We start from the raw sequence: 24,150 nt of genomic DNA, 5'->3' as shown, positions 1-24,150 counted from the left end.
AAATGCTTGGAGTAGATTTTAGTAGTTCTTCTTGTATGACTGTGAGCAATGAGCCTGGTGGTAAGTGTCCTATTACAGGTTTAAAAGTAGGATAAGCTAGTAGCCGTGGGGCCTTCATGCCAGTGGGTTGTTTTCCACATTCCTTTTGTTTTACACCACCTTGTGTATATAGGTGGTTGGTTTGTACGTGTGCCTTTTTTCTCCCCATGGTCCTCAGCTACTGGTAAGTCCAGCTCAATATTTGGTTGTTTTACTTCACAGTCAACCTTTATACTGATTCATGCTCCACTTGTTTTAACTTCTGTTTTATTTGTATTTGTTTGTTTGTTTTTAACAAATATATTGAATAAAAGTATTTTGATATTGAAACCAGTCTGCATCAGTAGTGTATTCGAGCCTGCGTTATCATTTGTTTGGCTTGTTTGAAACTACAATCTTTATATTTCATAGCGGTGAAATTCCCCTAGGTTGCGGTGTTGCATTTTAATCATAACCCCCCCTGAAAAACCTCACCAGACATTATGTTTTTGAGACCTGGGTGGAGATTCAGTTCAATTCAGTTTTCACTTCCATCATACAATGTGAAATCCTTTGGTTCCTAACATAGTACTCAGTTCATATCAGCTCAGATATCCAGCATGAGTTTTTTTCCCTTTTCAGATCTGAAGTGTGTTCAAAGCCTCGTTTTAATTTGTTTCAGATATAATGCCTATTTATGTCCTGTTTCATATGTAACATGAGTTCGCCTTCTGAGGCTGCACATTAAAATGTACTCTCAGCTATTTGTTCAAAAGTCACTAAAAACAAGTGAAATAGTGCAGCAAGGAAATCAGATGGACGAAATAAGATTCTATTTTGATCTGTTTGGATCTACTGAAGGATCCGGTGACTATTCCCTGTGGACACAGCTACTGCATGAACGGTATTAAAACCCTTCTGGGATGAAGAGAAGAAAATCTATAGCTGCCCTCAGTGCAGACAGACTTTCACATCGAGACATGTCCTGATGGAAAGCACCATGTAAGCAGATTTAGTGGAGGAGCTGAAGAAGACTGGACTCCAAGCTGGACCTGAAGATGTGGCCTGTGATGTCTGCACTGGGAGAAAAATGAAAGCCTTCAAGTCCGGTTATGATTAGGTGATAAAGATGTTCTGCTATAGGAAAATATCTGCAGATGTGTTTACATTTTTATGTTGAATATTCTTTTTAAGATTTGCTACAAAACTGAGGCAGGATTTAAATGGCTAGTTTTGATCTTTTTATCTATAATTTGTTAAATTTTAAATTCCTTCAAGTTTTTTGTAAACTGGAGTGCCCATTATGAATAATTGAATTATTTGCACTGGTAATAAATACAGTAAAATACATTCACGAATAACAAAAAGTTTTTTCGTTTTCAATTTTTTAAAAAATATAACCAAACAATACAACAATGCACCAAAATTTTCAGGACTGTGGATGATACAAAGTGCTGCTGTAACTGTGACAGGGTGGAAAACTACCCTTATAGCCCCTTAGCAGTACCAAAAGACTCCATACAGGTGTTATTCATAAGTTGATTTTGTACTAAAAGAGTTGACAGTAAAAAAAAAAGGCACTCAGTTAATACAAATTCTTAAGCCTGAAAACAATGTAAATACACTGCGAAATTGTTTTAAATTGGTTATTTTTCATGTTGCATTAATGGTTGTCATTTGATTCAAGAGAACTGCGATCTGTACATCAGTAATCGGCTAGTAAGTCTTTTCTGGGATCGATTGGTAATGGCTTCTTTCTCTACCAGGGGGCTTTCGCGCGCTCTCTCCTCATTACAAAACTACTGCAGAAGAGAAGCATCTCAAAATCACCCTCGTCATTCTTTCCTCTGTGTTTTAAGGTAATGGTGATCAAAACATGATATTTTATACTCTGTACGTTGTTGAGATATTTTATAGGTAGTCTTTCGTTATTTTGTGAGCTTCAGAAACATTTTATTATAGATTTTTAGTGGGTAGACCGCGGTTTTGAGCCTCAGTTGCACAATGGCCATTAAGCTAACGGCAGGAGCTACAAACGTTTCTATTGTTATCTATTTTGTACAGAAACATGTTCAGATACAAATAGTAAGCACTCAATTGTTATTTTTGGGTTATTAATTAGCCCTTTCCACTGTGTGACATTGAGCAGTACGCAATGTGAATTACTTATGTTCATTTTTCATTGCATTAAACTACTGCATGAGAGAATCACTTGAAAATCACTCGTAATTTCCCCTCTGCTTTCAGGGGTGTAACATAACTGCGCAATACAGCTGCAGTGAGCAAAGCTTTGGATGTCCAGTTAAGAAATTAAAATACTAAAGCTAAGTAGGTGAAGCAAGCATGCAGTTAATGACTTTTTTACACCACAGTACACTTGGCATTAGGGCTGCCAAGATTAGTCGACTAGTCATTATTACGTCGTTTATCAAAATCGTAAACCACTAATTTAATAGTCGACGCGTCGTTTGAAGCTTTGTAAGATCCTGAAAGACAGGAATAAGCAGTAGGATTTAAGAGTGTAATAACGGACTGAAACAGAAGATGGCAGCAATGCATGTTCAAGCATGCCAGCTGCCGTTAAAGGCAAAAGAAGAAGAAGCAGTCTCCGGCATCGTAGCTCTGTCCAAATTCAGGGGCGGCATCCTTCGGAGGCCGCATTTGTAGGCCGATTACGTTACAGCGACGCGACGAAGGCTGTCCATTTCGAAGACTCCGACAAATGCGTCGTCCTTTTCCCCGGATTTGGAGGATGGGTCATGCTAGTGCAGTAAGCTGTGCGTCCAATGGATGCATGGTCTGATCAGTCAACTGATCGCAAAAATAATCGGTGACTAGTCGACGATCAAAATGATCAAGCCCTACTTGGCACTGGTCATTTGTATAACAATTCTTACATAATGAGTGAAACATATGTTTGATTTATTGTAGACAGTTGTTCCCATGCTTATTTTGAGAAAAAGTCAACACGTGAGATTAGTTGTTTCAAGAAAAACTGCCATGGCTGCTGTACCCTCTACAAAATGCCTTGTTTAGATGAGTTAAGAGTGTAACAAATTCATCCTGTTTAATCCACAAGGGCAGGGGTGTCAAAGTCCTGAAACTTTTACATGTGTCCCTGCTGCAACACACCTGAATAAAATGAGTAGGTCATTAGCAAGAGTCTTGACTACATGCTGAGGTGGGAACCCCTAAACCTCAACATTTTTAACTTAACATTCAGCAATTATTTCAACTCAAAACGTTCAGTTATCAGCATTCACACTGCAGTTTCTTCAGAAAATGCATTTTCTAGTTTGAAATAAATGAAAGTGTTGGGAAAAAATGTACTTCAACAATAAAAATGCTTATATTGTGCCACGTTCATTCATGAGCTGCTATAACATGAATCTAATGGCTGAATTGCCACCTCAGTATGCAGTCAGGGCTCTTGCTAATTGATCTAATTTTATTGAGGTGTGTTGGAGCAGCGACACATGTAAAAGTTTCAGGACCTCAAGGACTGGAGTTTTAACACCTGTACGCAAGGGTGTAACCAGCGTTATCATGGAGCGCTTTATTATCTCAAAATGTACTATACCAATAAAGTAGAGCTGGGCGATATACGATTTTTTCATATCACGATATGTTTTTTTCATTTCAGGCGATAACGATATCTATCACGATATAAGCCAAATAACTATATTTGTAAGATTTAAATGTGCCGTTGCTCACAAGTAAAATGTGAAATAATCAGCAGCTTGTTTTTATTTAAATATTTATTTCCCATAATAAGTTCAACAGGGTAGATGTACTTAAGGAACATGAGACTTTTTCAGATAAATAAAGGCAAATATTGCAAACTACACAAAAGGCAGCCGCTAAAGCGTTTAAGTTTCAAAATAGAACAAACGAAACAGACTACTAAATTGTCAATTCCACTTAGAAACAAAATATTAATTCTAAAAATAAATCTTAGTTTGTTTTACAGAAGAACAGACAAAACTGACTAACTTTTGTCAATATCAAATAAACTGAGAACTAAAAGGAAATTCTCAATCTCTCCTTGTTGTATAGCTTAGCTTTTCAAACAGTTTTAACAGTTACTTTAGTCTGACAAAAGCCGAATGACGAATTAGCGCTTCCAGTCAGAGACTGAGGCTACGTCCACACGTACACGGGTATTTTTGAAAACTGAGATTTTCCGTTTTCGTTTTAAAAAATAACCCCATCTACACATAAAGGCAGAAATGAAGGAAAACGCTGCTATGAACATGCCAAAGCAGCAGGTGGAGCTAGATTCCTAACCGTGCAGAAATGTTGGCCAATCAGAAGTCTAGAAGCCTCGGTGGGAAAAAGTAAACAAAGCTGGGGCATAGAAGCAGAACAGAGTCGTATGTGTGGACGGACAGTAACTGTGTGTATATGTAAGCATTTAAACACTGCAGAAATTAGAATTAACAGTATTGTAGAAATTCATTTCACCGAAACAATAACGTGGCGCGCAGTGTGACGTCAAAAAATCCTTTGACGCTGCGTTTTCTCCGTTTTTCTAGTCCACACCTAAATGCAAAAACGGAGTTTTCAAAAATCTTCGTTTTCAGTGACCAAAAACGCCGTTTACGTGTGGACGAAAGGTGCAAACGCATAGAAAAATCTGCGTTTTCAAAAATACCCGGGTACGTGTGGACGTAGCGCATGCACCAGTTTATTGTATTTCCAGACTTGCTTTCGGCACAATTTACAGTGCACGCTACTCTGTTTTTTGTCAGACTTGAAATAGCCGAAATACCTTCACACTACGGAACTTCTATGGCTCTTCCGTTCGACAATCTCTCCGGCATTGGAGCCATCATCTGTTTTCTCTTCGGTAACCTTTGGTCACGCTCGGTTGATTTTTCTAGTCGGCACACTCATTTCCTCCATTACCCGGGCGGTACGGTGGCTGGCTGCTTCCCAAACAAATACACATGTGCGGCTTGGCACTTGTGCTGTACGTAACAAGTCACGTGACGTGACGCTGCGGCTGTGATTGGTTCGGCTCTGCACTACTTAATTTGGATTGGCTGTTCTTTTTTTCTTCTTTTTTTTAAGAGGACAAGAGCGGCGAGGTCTATCACGATAGTTTAATTTTTCTATCGAGAAAAAGTTATATCGTGATACATATCGTTATCGTTCTATAGCCCAGCTCTACAATAAAGTTTTACCTTACTTAAATCATCGCCACAAGGCATTTCATATAGGCTAAGTTACTAGTTAACAAGGTTAGCTAGGTCAGTTTTAGCTGCATATTGTAAATCAAACATAACAAACCCTGGCACTGATGAAATAAGCATTTGTGACTTGTTGTTGCCTCCCTTCACAGATGTGTCTGTATCAGGATGGGTCTAAACAACATGGTGTAAATGCAGTTGCTGGTGAGCCTCATTTCCTGTAGGAGGTGAACAAGAGCAGAGATCTGTTTCCCTTCAGAGCACAGATGTTGTTTCTGTTCAGAGGAAGTGAAACTGTCTGACAGTCACTGAGAGACGGTGAAACGGCACAGCACATGAAGCAAATGGATCAAACAAAATTCTGCTGTTCAGTCTGTTTGGATCTACTGAAGGATCCGGTGACTATTCCCTGTGGACACAGCTACTGCATGAACTGTATTAAAAGCTTCTGGGATGAAGAGGAAAAGAAGAAAATCTACAGCTGCCCTCAGTGCCGGAGGACTTTCACAGCGAGGCCTGTCCTGGAGAAAAGCACCATGTTAGCAGATTTAGTGGAGGAGCTGAAGAAGACTGGACTCCAAGCTGCTCCTGCTGATCACTGCTATGCTGGACCTGAAGATGTGGCCTGTGATGTCTGCACTGGAAGAAAAATGAAAGCCTTCAAGTCCTGTCTGATGTGTTTGGTCTCTTACTGTGAGAAACATGTTAAGCTTCATTATGAATGTCCTGCATTTGACAAACACAAGCTGGTGGAGCCCTCCAAGAAGCTCCAGGAGAACATCTGCTCTCGTCATGATGAGGTGATGAAGATGTTCTGCCGTACTGATCAGCAGAGTATCTGTTATCTCTGCTCTGTGGATGAACATAAAGGCCACGACACAGTCTCAGCTGCAGCAGAAAGGACTGAGAGGCAGAGAGAGCTGGAGGTGAGTCGACAAAACATCCAGCAGAGAATCCAGGACAGAGAGAAAGATGTGAAGCTGCTTCAACAGGAGGTGGAGGCCATCAATCAGTCTGCTGATCAAACAGTGGAGCACAGTGAGAAGATCTTCACTGAGCTGATCCATCTCATCCAGAAAAGAAGCTCTGATGTGAAGCAGCAGATCAGATCCCAGCAGGAAACTGAAGTGAGTCGAGTCAAAGAGCTTGAGGAGAAGCTGGAGCAGGAGATCACTGAGCTGAAGAGGAAAGATGCTGAGCTGAAGCAGCTCTCACACACAGAGGATCACATCCAGTTTCTACACAACTACCCCTCACTGTCAGCACTCAGTGAGTCTACAGACTCATCCAGCATCAATATCCGTCCTCTGAGCTACTTTGAGGATGTGACAGCAGCTGTGTCAGAGGTCAGAGATAAACTACAGGACATTCTGAGAGAGGAATGGACAAACATCTCACTGACAGTCACTGAAGTGGATGTTTTACTGTCAGATCCACCAGAGCCAAAGACCAGAGCTGAATTCTTAAAATATTCATGTGAAATCACACTGGATCCAAACACAGCATACAAATGGCTGTTATTATCAGAGGGGAACAGAAAAGTAACAGCAGTGGAACAACAACAGTCTTATTCTGATCATCCAGACAGATTCACTGACAGGTCTCAGGTCCTGAGTAGAGAGAGTCTGACTGGACGTTGTTACTGGGAGGTGGAGTGGAGAGGGGGAGGAGTTCGTGTAGCAGTCGCATACAAGAATATCAGCAGAAAAGGAAATGGATGTTTGTTTGGACATAATGACAAATCTTGGGCATTAGAGTGTTACAACAACAGTTTTACATTTTTGTACAACAACATCCAAACTCCTGTCTCAGGTCCTCGTTCCTCCAGAGTAGGAGTGTACCTGGATCACAGAGCAGGTATTTTGTCCTTCTACAGCGTCTCTGAAACCATGACTCTCCTCCACAGAGTCCAGACCACATTCACTCAGCCGCTCTATGCTGGTCTGAGGATTTATGTTTATGGAGCCACCGCTGAGTTGATTAAAGTGAAATAGACTGAAGTCTTTCATATTGTGGGTTTAAATCTGTATTTTAGTTTCATTTTATTTGCTCTCCATCATTTCTGCACAGAGATCAGCTGTCAGTCAAACATTATGGGTGTTACCGCCACATCTTCTAGTTGTTCTCTTGATGTTTCTGAGTTTTTAAAGGAGATCTTTCCTGTGACTGTTTATGGAGGCTATCACTGCTCATCATCATTTTGATTTACTAAAATATTTCTCCACATGAAAATGTAAACTTCTCTATCCTCTAAATGTTTCTGGAATATTTGTATTGAAAAATGTCGACATTTCTCTTTATGAGTATGGCAGACCATGTGTGTGTTTGTTTGTTTGTTTTTGTCAAAATCATCAAAGAAATGAGGAAAAACTGTGATTTTAATGAATGAATTCATATATTGTGTTGATGTTTTATTGTGTGAATAAACTGGAAGGTTTGACTATAAATCAAACTTTGAACAAAGTCTTTTCTTCTGTCTTCATTCCAGGATCTCACTCAAATCTGATGCAGAAAATATGAAACTAATCTGAGAGAATAACTGAAGCAGTTTTCCTCCTGAAGCATCACAAAGTTCAGAGTTCATGTTTAGAGCAGAAGATTCAGCAGTCGCTCTGTGCCCTTTCAACTTTCTTCACTAAAACAGCTTCATTACAGAGAAACAAGTCACATTTTCTTGATGTTCTTAAGTCCTTTCAAATGTTTTTAATGGTCCTTGAATGCAGCATCAGTGTCGCAGGTTTAAAAGGTCACTTTCTGTTGTGTTCAAAGATTTCCTTCAGATATGGTCTTTAATCAGTAAAGCCAGTGATACAGCAGTGTCATTAGCTGTGTTATTGGCACCAGGCTGTGTTTATGTACGTGTTTAATTCTGTCTGAGGACGTCTTCAGCATGAAATGATCATTTGCTCAGCTGCTGCGTCTCATCTCTTATCAGACATTGGTTGGAATGTCATTGGTCATAGCAGATGGCCCCGCCCCTCCCTGAGCCTGGTTCTGCCGGAGGTTTCTTCGTATTAAAAGGGAGTTTTTCCTTCCCACTGTTCCCTCAGTGCTTGCTCATAGGAGGTCATATGATTGTTGGGTTTTTCGCTGTATGTATTATTGTAGGGTTTGCCTTATAATATAAAGCACCTTGAGGCGACTTTTGTTGTGATTTGACGCTATACAAATAAAGTTTAATTGAATGGACACAGTCAAACTGCACGATGCAAATAAAATGACTAAAATCATCTTTCTTGTGGTTTATTGACTTCAGACCAGCAGACAAAGCCGACAGATTCTAAAGTTGGGGAGAAATCTAGATTGTGTACTAAAAAGTTTTTCTTGTTATCAATAGACATTTGGAATGACAGTGTTATGACGTGGACCGAAAACGCAGACAAAGGAGAAAATCAAAGAAAAAAAAAATGTAAAAAAGGTGAACCGTTTCTTTTGGGCTGAAGTCAAAAATGGAAAACAATTAAGGCAAAACGTCCTGGGACAAACTAAACTACAAACTAAACTGGGAGCAGCTAAATTACTATGATGACTGAAACATGAAACTGAACCGGAACATGAAGAAAAAAAAACATGAGCATGAACCTGAGAAGTAGAAATAAAACGCTGTGACCAGACGTGACTTGACATGGAGAAAACACACAACCTGAAAAAGAACAGGGGAAGGCAGAGGACATGAATACACAGAAGGGTAATGAGGGAAGTGGAAACACAGCTGACACAAATGTACCTGAACGCCACAGGGAAAGTACAACTAAACACACTGATTATGGAACAGAATCCACAATAAAACAGGAAACATTGAGACATGAACTGGGACACGCAAGCTTGACACGAGACAGAGGGAGCGAGACACAAAGGGAACCTACAGACGAGGAGATAACACATGGAAAAAAACAGAAAGAGACTCAAACAAGGAGACGAAGGAGAAACATAAACTAGGTTAAATCTCAACTAAACCCTAACTAATACTAAACACCAGAACCTAACATATTTACAATGTAACATAAAGCAAACTCAACTCAGTTGTTGTTTGTTCTAAAGTAAAGTTCACAGTCTTAAGTGTTGATATTCAACACAAAGAAAAGCTCACGTGTTTGAATTTACTTACAATTAGTTTTTATAAATTCTGACCGTAAACAATTTTTAAAGGTTTGATATTCTTGGACACTCAATATCAGGTGATGCGATTTAATAAAAATTTTAAAATTTGTAATTTTATATGTCCCAATGAGTCATTTGCACTAAACAGTGACAGTATAACAGATTTGTCATTTAGATCCCAAATTTCTGAGAGAAATAGCTGAATTTAAAATATGGCAGACCTCAAATCAGACTTAATTGATAGAGACATATGCAAATGTGGTGGCACAAAGGTGGAAAACAGGTAAAGGCAACTAGATGGTGTTGACAGCGCCACCTGGGGAGGAAGTTACACCCCAGGAGAGGTTACAATAGCCAGTGCAAACGTAACAGTTACAAAAGGCACACGGGCTCGTTATTAATCCTTTCATGGATGATGGGGGCGATCGTGGCTCAAGAGTTGGGAGTTCGCCTTGTAATCGGAAGGTTGCCGGTTCGAGCAAACCTTCCGATTCCGTTCGGTCGTTGTGTCCTTGGGCAAGACACTTCACCCGTTGTCTACTGGTGGTGGTCAGAGGGCCTGGTGGCGCCAGTGTCCGGCAGCCTCGCCTCTGTCAGTGCGCCCCAGGGTGGCTGTGGCTACAATGTAGCTGCCATCACCAGTGTGTGAATGTGTGTGTGAATGGGTGAATGACTGAATGTAGTGTAAAGTGCTTTGGGGTCCTTAGGAACTAGTAAAGTGCTATACAAATACAGGCCATTTACCATGGATGAATTATGATAACCTCACTCAGGATTGTTTTCTTGAGTATTTTTATTCATCTTTAGTCATGAAAAAAAGATTTTTGAACTTGAGTTTTTTAAACGTAGTTTTCAAAGAGTTTTTTTTTACATGTCCACTTAGGTGGACAACATATGTTTCAACTTGTGAATTTGACACTGTGTGTTGTGGTTATGTGCAAGTATATCATCAACACTGACACAAATACAAGAAAACAGCCTTTGAATAGCTGTCCACTGTAGTGACCACTACACTCAAAAAAATGAAACGTTGACTTTAATTAAAATTATTTTGTCAACAGGTTCCACGAAATTGAATTATGTTAGTTTAAAGCAAAAATCTTTAGTTCATCTAATTTAAAAAAACTACTTAAGATTAACAAGACATATTTAAGACTAACTAAATCAAGTTATGTTGTATGAACATAGATGATATATTTTCAGGTTAGATAGTTTAGATTAGTTACTTCAACACATTTCTTATTTGTGGCAGTAAAATGTTAAATTTAAGTTAGATTAATTCAAATATTATATTTTCAGCCACCTTGTGCTTTATTAATTAGTTTTACATAAATCTATTTTGTCAACAGGTTCCACACAAATGAATTAAGTACATCCAACTTATTTTTTAAAATTTATTTTATTGCCAACACATTCAGTGAGCATTTGTGTAAACCCAGTCCAAAATAAAACACAACAGCTCATTAGGGTTAGTAATTAACAGTATGTAGACAGATGCAACATCAAGACTTTAAATTAAATGTCTGTATCTACCAGAAATAGAAGAAAAAAAAAAACGCATTGAAGATCACATAACACATTGATAAGATGACACTTGAGTTATGCACATGTGATGCTAGTAAGGTCTGTGAGTGTTTTTTTTCTTTTAGTGTCTAAAATGGATAGCAAAGTTGCTATTTGCAATGATTGCTTAGGGTCAGTCCAGTAACACAATGCCAATGAAGTGCTTTCCTTTAACAATGCAAAGTGAAGTGTCCACCTCAACAGCCATAATTTAAAAAAAAAAAAAATTATGTAACAACAACAACAACAACAACAACAACAACAACAACAATAATAATAAATAGTCCACTGATATTAGCAATCAAAGAAAATTACATTACCATCCCAAATAAAACTTTAACAAAACATGACAAGATTATGGTCTAACAATAAAACAGCTTGTCAGCGTTCAGTTTTTTTGCAACAGCACAGCAGTAACCATTTAACACTCGCCACTGTCAACATTTATTTTACCAGTGTTTGGGCAAAAAACTTCAGATGTAAACATTTTAACATGGAAACAATTGTTCGTCTTTAAAAGTCCACAAAATATACATTCATCCTGCATTCCCAACTTGGATGATCTGATATCCTCCTGTTGGTGTTGTTCCCAGACCATCATGAAAATGTTGTTCCAGGTTCAACATTGCAAGTGACCAATCACATTGTTGTGACGTTATTCTATTCCAAGCCATTTGTGCATTTATGAAATTCCAATGTTGCAAGGACAATATCAATTCTGCTTACTGTTTATTAAAGGGTTACGGTTAGGGTTAGGGTCAGTTGATCGGCGGACAGAGGCGGTTTCACGCAGCTTAAGTACAGTTTTTTGTTTTACGCCGGTTTTTCCCGAAGTCGCAAAAGTATGACGTCACAACATTCTGATTGGTCACTTGCAATGTTGATCCTGGAACAACATTTAGTATGATGATCTGGGAACAACACCAACACAGGGATATCAGATCAACCTCCTAACTTACCCTTATTTTTAGTATGTATTGCAATTACCTTTACAATGCACACAATGTAACACAAACTGAATATGAACATATTTCCACCTCATAACAATATGCCTTGAACGCTAATATACACACCACCCTTCAACATTTCTGGTGCAGTATCATCTCTCAATTAAATCCTTTAAATCTCAATACTTTTGATTGTCTCTTAGCTTTCAGTCTTGAGGTTAACTGAGATTCAGTGCATATATCCCACCCATTAAGAGTGCACATGCAGAGGCCAGGTCTTCCAGGTCATGCAGGACACACTAGATGGTTATACCCACATCGGCTGGAGGAGTGCTGGCATCAGCTCTTTCGATGGTAAAGATAGCAAGGGTAATTTGTTCCAGCTCCCTCTGAACAGCTGTAGCTTAGACACAAAAACATAGAAAAATGGCATCCAGTTTTAAAAAAAAGAAAGAAAAAGGGCCAAAGCTACCCTTTAATGACGTAAACACAATATTAGGAACATGCACCCCAGTGTGCCACTATTTCAGACTACAGATTCAACGATAAATATAAATAGTTTGGGTATACAAGATTTCCCAAAACATTTAAACAGGTTCCATGCAAATTACAACAACAACAACATTACAACATGCAACAACATTAGTTATTCAAAATTAGTTTTTTATCTGTATTAAACCAAAACTAAAATTACCAACCAATTATTCTTTGAAGAGGATGCTTGGGTCTTCATTCAGGTAAAAAGGTAGTGCCCTGAGGACACACTCCCTCCCCTTTTCAATGGTTTCCTTCTGTAGAGAGTGGCAGAGATACAGGAAGAGAAAACAGAAATACTTTAGGATGACAGAAACTCACATTATACGCAAAATGAATGACATAGCCACTGCACAGATAGACATGTACACAAGACCAACTAATCATCACATGGATATGAATAGTTAACCTGTTGGGCAGGGTTTCCACCACATTATATATGTCCATAATGGAGGTAAAGAAACTAATACATCATCTTTTTTGCATTCAAAACATAACATAAAAACATTCACTTCTGGTTTAACCTAAATCAAGGGATCAGATTTTACATATGTTTAGGTAATTTAAATTTTCCAACGTTTTGAGTACCAAACTTTGTCTTGCTTAATATAAATGTAAGTGCACTGTGCAGCTACCATACACTAGCTGTTTAAATTTGAAAATGATCTTATTAGCCATAATATTTTGCTACCAACAGAATAACGCACCTGTGTGGCTGGGGCCAAAGTTTGTCTAATTTTCTTCCCTGCAACGCCTCCTTTTTTCTTGAAGACTTTTATGAGCTGGTCAGTGTATTGGTCAAGTTGTGTAAAAAGCCTTGGAACATGTGCAGCAGTAGTAATCCTCACATATTCTGCTTCCACCTGAAAATATGTCAACAAACACAACATACTGTACTGTAAATATACATACTATATGTACACATATACAAACTAAAACTAATGTAGAAAGACCTCATTAAAGCTATAATTTTAACACAAACATTTACACAAAATGCTAATGGAGCCATTACAGCTTTTATTGTTATTTATCAAGTTCCAAAAAATATTGATCACAGCTGATCTGAAAAGAATTTCATGCCTCAGGCCCTTGAACTGCAACCTTTACCATGGTTCAGATGTGGAGACGAAATAACAGGGGCATGGGATGGGTCACAAAAGAAAACTTAACTTATAAAACAGTTTTGTTTTTAAAAGTATAACAGTTCACATACCACATACAAGCTCAGCAGTACCACATACACCACATCAGTATAGGAGGGAGCAGGTAAAGGCAGGATCTGAGATTTATAAAGTAAAACAAGAAATTCATTACTTAATTTCAAGAAGCAAATTATTGTTTGAATTACAACTAAATAAAATACTACTCAGAAGAAAAGCAAGAGATTGACACTGCCATGTGCTAACTTTCTATAGAAGCAATTATCACCAGGTCTGTCGACCTCCATTGTCTGTCCACTCATATGTCTTGAATAATTTTATTAAAAAAAGTAAGTGTGTACTTTCACAAACTGTAATTTATAACTACATTGATATGTATAACTCCGCTAGGAAACATGCTGTATTTACAGACCATTTTTACATAATACAGATTACTGATAGAGCAGAACAATGGTGTCACAGTGGCTTTCGCCCTTGACTTTTTGGATTTTAAATGTCACTTTATGCTATCCTTGCTATCCTATTCGATATTTCCGACTCTCGGATTACAGAAAAGGAATCCCAAGAAAGCAAATGGAAAAATAACCCCTTGAAAGAATAACCCCATGAACCCCTGTAGCTAATCCCTTAATAAAACAAAAAACAATAAAAATGTTTCTTACACAGTCCACAAAATAAGCATGTCCAGGACCCAGTAAAACTAATGTAAAACAAGCGCACGCAAACGATATAACATGTCTTGTAAGACAAACGCAAAATATAACCATGCTGGACATATAGATACTACACAACATAGTCAAAGAAAAAAGTGGTCTTACCTCTCAAAGAAACAGCAGCTTGGCGCCAAAACAGCCTTTTTCAGTTAAATTTGAAGTCTTGCGCATGAGCAGGCACAAGCCGTGAAACCTTCTTGTTCTGCGCGGTTTCATTACAACTGTTTTTGCATTACTGCCACCTTGTGGATATACAAGGTATATCGATCCTCATTGACTTAACTTAAATGTTATGCGATCAAGTAACACATTAGTATTATGTACGTTGAATAATAGACACAATTACGTAGACTTGATTAGAAAAACATATGTTAACTTAACAAAAACATATATTTTAAGTAAAATGAAAATAAATAATTAATATACACTGAACAATCCACCTCATTCATTTTTTTGAGTGTATGTGCGAAAGGTCAGAGGTGAGGAAGGTCAGTTTCATAAAACAAAGTTTAGACAAAATAACTGCAAATGTAGAGCTGCAGAAAAGAAACTCCTTAGATAGCAGGGCTGTCAACACAGAACCGTGAATGAAAACACTTTATTAGCAAACATTAATTAAATGAACAGGCTTCACTGCAGTGATGGTGGAGACCGGCCACTTGAGGAGGCAACCTACAGCAAGTGAGAGCAGCTAAACAGATTCAGCACAAAGATGTAAACACAAAGCGTGGATCGTTCACCCGATGGCACGTACACAGACACATTGTCGGGGCTGAATGCTGACATCTCACATTTTCTGAAGCTGCAGGTTTTGTCACTCTCTGACCAAAATTCACTGAACGAGCAGCAAAGAAGATCAAAACTGCTTCACATTTGATGAACATCATCATAAAATCCCTCCTACCTTTGCTGTTTTGGTTCCACCAGGGTAAAATCACACCTCCTGCACAGCTCTCTCTCTCTCAGTGTACTTCAAGAACAGTTTCCCATCTCAAATCTGTTCTCTGCATTATTCACTTGCTTATTATGCACCAGTCTACCGTTGTGTACAGCGCTGTCAGGTGCTGTTTTTATGAAATAACCTCTGACAAAAAAGCCTCATTTCGGTTGTTCAATACTGAAGAAATCTAAACTTTTTAAAATGATGCCAAATTGCAAAACGCTTAGCTGTGTCTCTAGTAAAACCTCTGTACCTTTGCTCTGCTTCACTTCAGCAGCATCACGTAATCTTCATATGCTGAGTCAAAATTGGATCGAAATGGTGATTGAATCGAATCGGGACCTTGTGAATTGGAATCAAAATGATCGTAGAAATCAAAATCGATACCCAGCCCAAGATATAACCCCACATACAGCTGAGCCACAAAGTGAACCAACTCATCTAATTACAACAACAGAGGACCAAATGCACCTAACCAGCCTGCACCAACCTGACATTTCTTCCCCCTAAGTTAAATGAATAGATGGAAGTTAAATGACTGCAGACATAAAAGCGACTAGTTCCCACACAACAGTTCCCCGACACTGTGTTAATTTGTTTAGTTTTTATCAACAGTTGTAACAGACTAAGCTACCTGAGACATTGCATTGAATTATTGTTTATATCTTAATTATTTCACCTGACTGATTACACCTCAGATATCTTGTTTTTTCCTTTTGGTCGATCAAAGCAGCTCGTGCTGTTTCTTCTTTCTTTTTCATGCCAAAAAGAAGAAGATTGCTTCAAAGAAGTGGAGTTCATGGTCTCAGTGGATTGTTGTTTGGAGATGTGTAATATTAGTGCATGCTACAGTTTGTTATTCAAAATTGTTCACTTGTTATCTGTTTTGCTGACAAAGCATTCAAACTGAGCAGAATACAGAAAGAGCAGAGATTACAAAACAAATCAGGAAATGACTTCAAACTTACTGAGAGCAAGGCCTCTGTTACAAATCTGTCTCATACAAAAACATGCTGTACAGGTACAATATGGTAAGTGTTCACGGGAATTCAACAGCTGGCTCTACCTGAACCATTTAAATATTTTATAAAGTCACTGAGTCAAGAGTTTCTAACGTTTGTTTTCTTAATTGCAGTTAAAGTGTGGCTGGTAAAGATGAAAACACATACAGAATGTAAACTGTCTGAGTTTGTGAGATTTTGTTAATAACAACTGACACAAAAACAAAGATAAACAACACAAACAGGTTCTTAATATTCATTAATAATTAGAAAACATCTAAACATCCTGGTCGTGGATTTTTACAGTCTTAGTTGTGCTCACTGTCATCTTCATAATCATCATGATCAACATTCAAGGTTCAAGGTTCAAGGTTCTTTATTTGTCACATGCATAGTTATACAAGTATAACACACAGTGAAATGTAGCCTGACACGCTCCTTGACATGTGCAAAAATGGGGGGGGGGGGGGGGGGGTAGAGGAAGAACATTATATATATATATAGTATATACATTGGGTGAATGTGCAGTAGTAGCAGCAAGCAGGTGAATTCTGTACATTAATATGAATAGACATCTGACTAGACATATGACAGGGGGAGGTCCTGAGATGGGCGGGGCTGTCTCTGGTGACGTCACCATGAATGGCAGGAACAGCGATTGCCACATGTTGCTGAAACATCACAGTACACTGGTGTAGTTTCATTTCCAGCTGTTTAACATTTGACACGTCAACACTGAGGCGAACAAGAAGAAACAGTGTTGGGTCTAAAATAACTGGCAGGAAGTAACCAGTAACCAGTAGTTAGAAAGTGGCTGGCATGTGTTTATAGTGACTGCGTTATGATAACTACAGTTAGGTAACTATAGTTACCAAAAGCAGAAGCACACAGACCAACAGGGATCAGATGATGAATGTTACAGGAACTCGCTCATCTGTGGTGATCACTGAGTGAGGCTGCGTTCTTTTATTGGAGTTCGCGGGTTGGACAGTCGAATAGTGAAAATGACTTAAAGAGGTCTAGAATATTACTACTATTAAACATTAGAGCTCAAGTTTGGATCGTTTAGATCTAAATTGATCAAACTAGCTCTTAATTTCAGCAATCCAGTGAACAGACAGGAGATTAGAGGACAGTTTGGTGTTATATATCAAAATTACAGCCAATGAGATGTTGCATGGTGGAGCATCTTCTGATATCATATCATGTCAATTCAGGTGTCAAAGTAATTTGACAAACTTGAAATTGCCAAAATTTTCAAAAAGTGATCATTATAGTGAAGAAAATCTCTTTTTCATCCGTTTAACCAAACATTTTAAACCTCAGCTGTCTCAGTCCTTCTATAGCGTTCTGCAACTACGACTAACCTGAGGAGGCTTGGATTTGGTTGCAGGCGTCCCTGAACATCCTCCTCAGCAGCACACATGTGGGTACCATATAATATCACACTTCTTTCTGAGCTTTGCTTCCTCTAGACTAAAGATGGCATCCTGTGTCACACAGTCGTATCATCATCCACCTGGAGAAGAAACATTTACAGTAATCCTGGTTTTGTTTTCTGATCCTCTAAAAAGATTGAGGTCAGCAAAGCCCAGAGAACGCAAAATACACAAGGTCAAACATTCAGACTCAAACAGCTTTCATCAATGAAGAGCACAAGGTTGGTCCAATTATACTAGATATCATCATACATCACATTACTGTGTATGAATAATAACCAAGAAACAAACTCAGAGATGCTGAGGATGTGGTCCAATCATCAGACTATAAACAAACATCTACCAGACTTCTTTGTTGGAACAGGTAATGCCTAAAGTAGGGCTGATTCTCCCATCAGGGATCTGTACAGTGTATTCACCTGTGGTATAAGCAGCAGTCACTGAAATAAGAATAAGAATAACTTTATTTATCCGGAGGGAAATTCTTTTGTCATGTACATGCTCAAAGCAGCAGGAGAGACAGAGGAACAGATGAATAAGATATACAATGTATACAATAAGAATAGTAGTGTACAGTAATATACAGTAGGATAGTGCAAGACATAGTATCAAATAACTCTAACGAAGTAATATATATAACTATATCCTGGAGAATAAATAACTTAACTATCAGTGCAGGCGATTCTATAAAGTGACATATTATTGTGCAATTGAATAAAGGGAGTAGCAGCATATGATGGAGGGATGAAACAAATATTCAATAAGGTACTGTTGGGTAATATTGCACGGTCTGGAAGGGAACAGAATAACATTGGTAATAGTCTCAGGAGACGTCTCCAGTCTGACACCCAGGACAGAACCAGCCTTTTTAATCACTTTGTTCAGTCTGTTGGCATCAGCTGTCTTCACCCCACTGCCCCAGCACACAGCTGCAAAGAACACAGTGCTCTCTACCACAGAGTGATAGAACATGGTCAGCATTTTCCTGCAAGCATTAAAGGACCTGAGCCGCCTCAGTAGGAAAAGCCGAATCTGCCCTTTTTTAAAGACAGCATTGGTGTTCTTGGTCCAGTCCAGTTTACAGTCCAAGTGTACCCCCAGGTACCGGTAGTCCTCCACGATTATGCCGGCTTGTACACATACACGAGAGACACGAGAGTTCTTCTTTACTGATGTTTACTGTGCTTCTCTTAACGTACACAGGTACACCGTAGAACTGGTGAATACAAATGTACAAGAAAATTATATTTCAGCATTAAAACATATTACAATATAAAATTCACAAAATATAAACAAACATACCACTTTGGCCTGCAAGTAGACAAGCCGGTGTAATTGGAACTTAGGGCTTATTTCTTCTTTAACATTCACACAGCTAGACCGTCACCATGAGCAGCTTCTCTGACCTTACTTCCCAAAACAGGAAGTGACCTCTGCCCTTACCTTATACTTACAAAATTAACCGGTTATTTTCCATGTACCAAATTAACTGTAGGCAAAAAAAGGAAAATGTTAACATGCTCAACACAAAAATAAAACATACAAAATAAAATGCGTTAATTACATTATCATTACAAGAGCTCCGCCTTGTGGTCAAATAATAACATTTCACCAACTGTTACAACGATCTCTACATCAGCCCCCTCTGATGGTGACTGCGGTAGGAGGAGGAGCATGCTTCCTAAAGTCCATGATCAGTTCTTTTGTCTTTGTGATGTTAAGTTGTAGGTGGTTTAGCTCACACCACTCGACAAAGCTGTCCACCACACTCCTGCACTCCTCCTCCTGTCCATCCCTGATACAACCCACAATGGCAGAGTCATCCGAGAATTTCTGCAGATGACATGACTGAGACTTGTACCTGAAGTCAGATGTGTAGAGGGGGAAGAGGAAGAGAAATATTATTGTTTCACATAATAAGATCTACTTCATAAAAACCAGGGTGGGAGGATTTTAGATGACCTCTGAAAACTGACTCACCTCTGCGAGTGTGAGGCTGTTCCTCCAACCTCAAAAAAAATCTGACTCTCCAGTCACAGACAAAAACAAATATCCAGCAGGGTAAACGCTGACTGGGTGGATGCTGGAGGTTGCTGGTCACACACATTAGCAGAGTGCTTCTAGTTCCCACTGACCCATGTGGACAGTGACTGTGGAGAGCTGCCCTGGCAAACTGAAAAAGGGAAATAAAATTTAAAAAGCCAAACAGGATTTCCGTAAAGACCATCTTGGAATCAGTAATCAAAGATGGATCACAAACTTATAGACAATCATTGGTTCATCAAATAAATATGAACAGGTTCCTTAACTGTAGTGATTTGATTCCCATCCTTCATGTACACAGCACATTTGTCAGGGCCTTCAGGTAAATACAGGAATAATCTCAGGTAACATGGCTTATTGTAGGAATTCTGTGAGAAAGGTTGCTCTAATATTAATACCACAAAATCAAAGGACAAAGCAACAGCTCAGATTTCTTGAACAATTTTTTAAAAAAAGTCAGCCTATCGATCCATTTTCTTCTTTATATTTAATTCAGGGTCACAGTGGGAGGGTTGGTGGGTGGGTGGGGACTAGGGCCTGTCCCAGTAATTATAGGTAGAGTACACCTGGACAGGTCACCAGTCTGTCGCAGCACTAACAGAGACAGACATTAGAGTAACAAGTCTGTTTAAAATGACTGCAAGCTTGCTACAGCTGCATATATGACCATGTGTTTCTGTGCACACAGTCCACTGCAGGAAGCTGCTGTCAATTTGTTTGAGTCAACTTTAAACAGACCTCACAAAAGGCCGATGGAGCTCGTCCAGTAGTCTGAATTAAGAATGATACCTTTGGCCAGGGATTAATCCAGCACATCTCCTCACCACCTTCATTTTAAGTACTTTCAAATGTTTTAATGGTCCTTGAATGCAGCATCAGTGTCGCAGGTTTAAAAGGTCACTTTCTGTTGTGTTCAAAGATTTCCTTCAGATATGGTCTTTAATCAGTAAAGCCAGTGATACAGCAGTGTCATTAGCTGTGTTATTGGCACCAGGCTGTGTTTATGTATGTATTTAATTCTGTCTGAGGATGTCTTCAGCATGAAATGATCATTTGCTCAGCTGCTGTGTCTCATCTCTTATCAGACATTGGTTGGAACAGAGTTTTGTTGCTGACCATCTGACAAGAGGGTGAAGAAAAGCTTCAGGCTTCATTTGGACACTACGTTGGACAGAAGTCTCCACAAAAATGACTCAGAAACACAAATATTATTAATGAAAGTCCAAATGTCAAAAAGGGGTCATACATGATCCTGAGAAATGTCCTTGAACATTTGAACATGAGTCAGAGGGTTGTCAGGTTTCTACACTGCATCGTGGCATCAAGCCTGAGATGTCTGTGGAAACAAGTATGGAGGACACAAATGCACAGACGCAGTCGAGCTGTTTACTGCTGATGAGGAAGGAAAATAGTCTGTTGGATATTAAAGCAGCATTTATTAGAGTAAGAACAGATACTTGTGTCCTTCATTTGATCCCCGTCAATTTACAGAAGACTTAAGGACCCTTTGACTTCTAACATACAGCTGCATGTTTACAATTATTTATTTATTTATTGATTTCTAGCAAAGCGAGACTTTACTGATTAAAGACATATAATCAGACATATTACTGTTACTTTCTGAAAAAGACTCACATAAAGCAGATTTATCACAAGCAAACATCAAGACACATCCTTCATGGCTTAAAGTTGCAGTGGGACTCTTTCGCCATCTGGTGGTTGTAACAGTTATGACAACTGTTCCTGCATATATGTCCCTCCTCAGTGTGAAGAAGACTGGACTCCAAGCTGCTCCTGCTGATCACTGCGTGTTCTATTTCCATTATGAATCAGGAAACTGTTTGCACCAATCATAAAGCCAATAAAATACGTCACACACTAAGAAATAACAAAAAGGAATTGTGCATTTCAAGGAGATTTTTCCCTCGTTTTTTGAAATCATAAGAATACAAACTAATGCAAGACTGTCATGTTTTCATAAGTTTGTAGAGACACTGTTCTGTTGTATTCTAGGACATCAGTCACTTTTTAAATGCATGCTACTCCTCCTCATCATCATCAGCATCATCATCAGCACCCATGACCTCCTTTTAGTCTTTGTTTTGTTATTTTTCAGAGTTCAGGAGACGTTCTTATGGGATTTCCACAGTGTACAAGTACTTTTTAGAGCCTTTACCTAAAAGAAAAGAGTAAAGTACAAAGTAGATTTACTCACTGCAGGAAAATAATGCCTCAATCTGATATATTGTCTTATATGACAAACTGAAAGTGATGCATCAAAGTGTAAGCAGCATTTTCCTGTTACAGCTTGTCTAGATGGAACTGATCTGATCTCCTTTATGTGCAGGTAGATATCCAGTGGGTTTGCTAAGGGTCACAGATGAGGGGCTGTGTGAGATGTTCAATGGGAAAGGAAATAAAACCATTGTTCCAGACCTGCAGCTAAGATACTCGAGTATCTTCAAATATGAAGCTGAGTATTACTTCCATACTTTCCTCCACTGCTGATGACCTTGTTACCTGCTGCTCCCTGTTAATGATCAGCCTCAGTTCTGATAGTAAACTGTTGGCTCTCTGGGGGGAAGAAAGAAGTTTGTATTTGTTTAAGATACAATGAAATCATATTTTGACATATTGGAAGATGACATGGAGCTGAAAAAATACTACAGGTATAAATGGAAACTACAGTTTATTTCTGTTATTTCCTGTGATAGTGTTTGTACACTCGCTCATGATAACTGTTCATTCAGCTGCTGTTTTTGTCTGCTGGACATCTTTAGCTTTCAGTAAGGATGCATTCATAGATCAGCACATCTTTTTGAACCACATTTCTTATGAGACTCAGAGTTTACATTTTGGAAATGTGGTGAGACCTGGGGTAGAAAGAGACTGAAGCTTCAACCTCGGCAGTTTTGTGTGTGTCTGAAGCAGAAAGATAAGAACTGTGTGGCCAACTCATCACACACATAATCCTGAATCAGAAAAACAGCATCAAGTGTTGTAATTGTTAAACACAGAAGTGTGATTTATATGTGGTTTTACTGATGGTTAACACAGTCGCACAAACACCTGAAACTGATCAAAATATAACTTATGTGGTTTCACTGGGGTTTAATTCTGCTCAGTTTATCAATACTCACTCATACAAAAGTTTGTTATGTTTTATTGATTATTTGGCTTTAGGTTTTCCAGTTTTCCAGCTGCTGCTGTTTAATGTTTGCCTGGGAAAAGAAATTCCAGTTAGTGTGGGAAGTTTGGTTAAGCTGGTGGAAAACAATACTGTTACACTGACCTTTTGGATAAGATTGTCTTACTGTCACGGCGGGGTGCGCCGATGTATGTGGAAACAGGACCCAAAAGCAGATGATGACGAGGAATTGTAATGATTAACAGAAAAGTGAACCTTTATTGCGATGACGGCAGGGAATGAACCAAGAGACCAAAGCAAACAGGCAAAACACTAAGAAACAAAAACACTAAAGGTACTAAGACCAAAAAACTATAACTATGACTGCGGTGGAAAAATAACAGGCTATGACTATAACTGTAACTCTGGTGAGATAAACAGACGAACCAACAATGGCATGAAGAAAACAAAAGGCTTAAATACAGACATGAGGTGATCAGGGGAAGTGGCGACACATGGGGGAAAAACAGCTGACAGACATAAACCTAATGACAGGACCAGGAGAGGAAAGCTAAATACAATGAACAAAGAACACATGACATTGTCAGAATAAAACAGGAAATACTAAAACTAAAACATGAGAACACAAACTTAACAAACCTAATGCGTGATGAATAATACAAGAACCCAAAACATAGAAAACCAGAGGAACAATAAACAATAACTGCCCAAACTAAAGACAGATAGGAAATGACACAAAACTAATCACATAACAAAATGAGACAAATACAAACATGAACTCAGAGCGCTGGGTCAGAGACCCAGCCTGTGACACTTACCTGTGGTTTCTCTGATGTGCACGACAAAACAGTCTCCAAGCAGCTTGAGTGCCCATTTGAAGGTTCCTGGTGGTACCAAGTGATTGAAGAGAGGATTGAAAAGCCATATTAGTTTATTGTAGATTGTAGTCAGTTGGCCAAGCTTGTAATGAAAAATGGTTCATTACTCGAAGCTTTCATCACAGTCCTCTTTGGTGACATCTGATGGACAAATATATGAAGAGCAGCTTGAGTCTGCAGCTTATAATGAACTGCTTCATTATGATTGCCCACTCTGCAGAGCTGACAGCTCGTGTTTGATGTCATGTGACAGTTCTGTGTGATATCGGGCTGATATGTTGCTTTGAACATGAATTTTTGGGGGGTGAAAAAATTATGTTATCATCAATCAATCATGTGGTCAGAAGAATCTGTGCTTACCTTGCAGGAATGTTTTCAATTGACAGATTGGGAAGTTTTTATTCAGTCTTGATGCTTTGGTGGATGTTAGCTCATATGCAGTTTTTGTAAAGACATGATTATACCCCTTAAGC

The 24,150-nt window shown here is 38.7% G+C and overlaps 1 protein-coding gene and 2 long non-coding RNA genes across 6 annotated transcripts; 1 reads left to right on the top strand and 2 right to left on the bottom strand.

Moving 5' to 3' along the window:
* The first annotated feature begins 1,736 nt into the window (after positions 1-1,736).
* LOC113011347 (tripartite motif-containing protein 16-like) lies at positions 1,737-7,575 on the top strand. Its single transcript, XM_026150834.1, has 2 exons — positions 1,737-1,877; positions 5,363-7,575. Exon 2 carries the CDS (start codon positions 5,546-5,548, stop codon positions 7,202-7,204), a length of 1,659 nt encoding a protein of 552 aa, XP_026006619.1. The 5' UTR covers positions 1,737-1,877; positions 5,363-5,545; the 3' UTR covers positions 7,205-7,575.
* Positions 7,576-11,805: 4,230 nt separating this feature from the next.
* Positions 11,806-14,643, bottom strand: LOC113011349 (uncharacterized). 4 transcript variants are annotated; one of them, XR_003270525.1, is made up of 4 exons: positions 13,569-14,643; positions 13,063-13,218; positions 12,520-12,612; positions 11,806-12,224 (listed from the first exon to the last, which is right to left on the bottom strand). It is a non-coding gene; the product is annotated as an uncharacterized LOC113011349 (long non-coding RNA). The 4 variants fall into 4 exon arrangements; XR_003270526.1 differs by having other exon boundaries at positions 12,520-13,218; positions 13,569-13,634; positions 14,334-14,643; XR_003270524.1 differs by having other exon boundaries at positions 12,520-13,218.
* Positions 14,644-21,279: 6,636 nt separating this feature from the next.
* LOC113011351 (uncharacterized) lies at positions 21,280-23,648 on the bottom strand. The gene is made up of 3 exons (XR_003270528.1): positions 23,618-23,648; positions 22,792-22,872; positions 21,280-22,225 (listed from the first exon to the last, which is right to left on the bottom strand). It is a non-coding gene; the product is annotated as an uncharacterized LOC113011351 (long non-coding RNA).
* Positions 23,649-24,150: the final 502 nt, after the last annotated feature.

The sequence above is a fragment of the Astatotilapia calliptera genome, chromosome 18 (genome assembly GCF_900246225.1).
Source record: "Astatotilapia calliptera chromosome 18, fAstCal1.2, whole genome shotgun sequence".
NCBI lineage: Eukaryota > Metazoa > Chordata > Actinopteri > Cichliformes > Cichlidae > Astatotilapia > Astatotilapia calliptera.
Note: the sequence above shows the minus strand (reverse complement) of the source record. Positions and strands in the feature narration are given on the sequence as shown.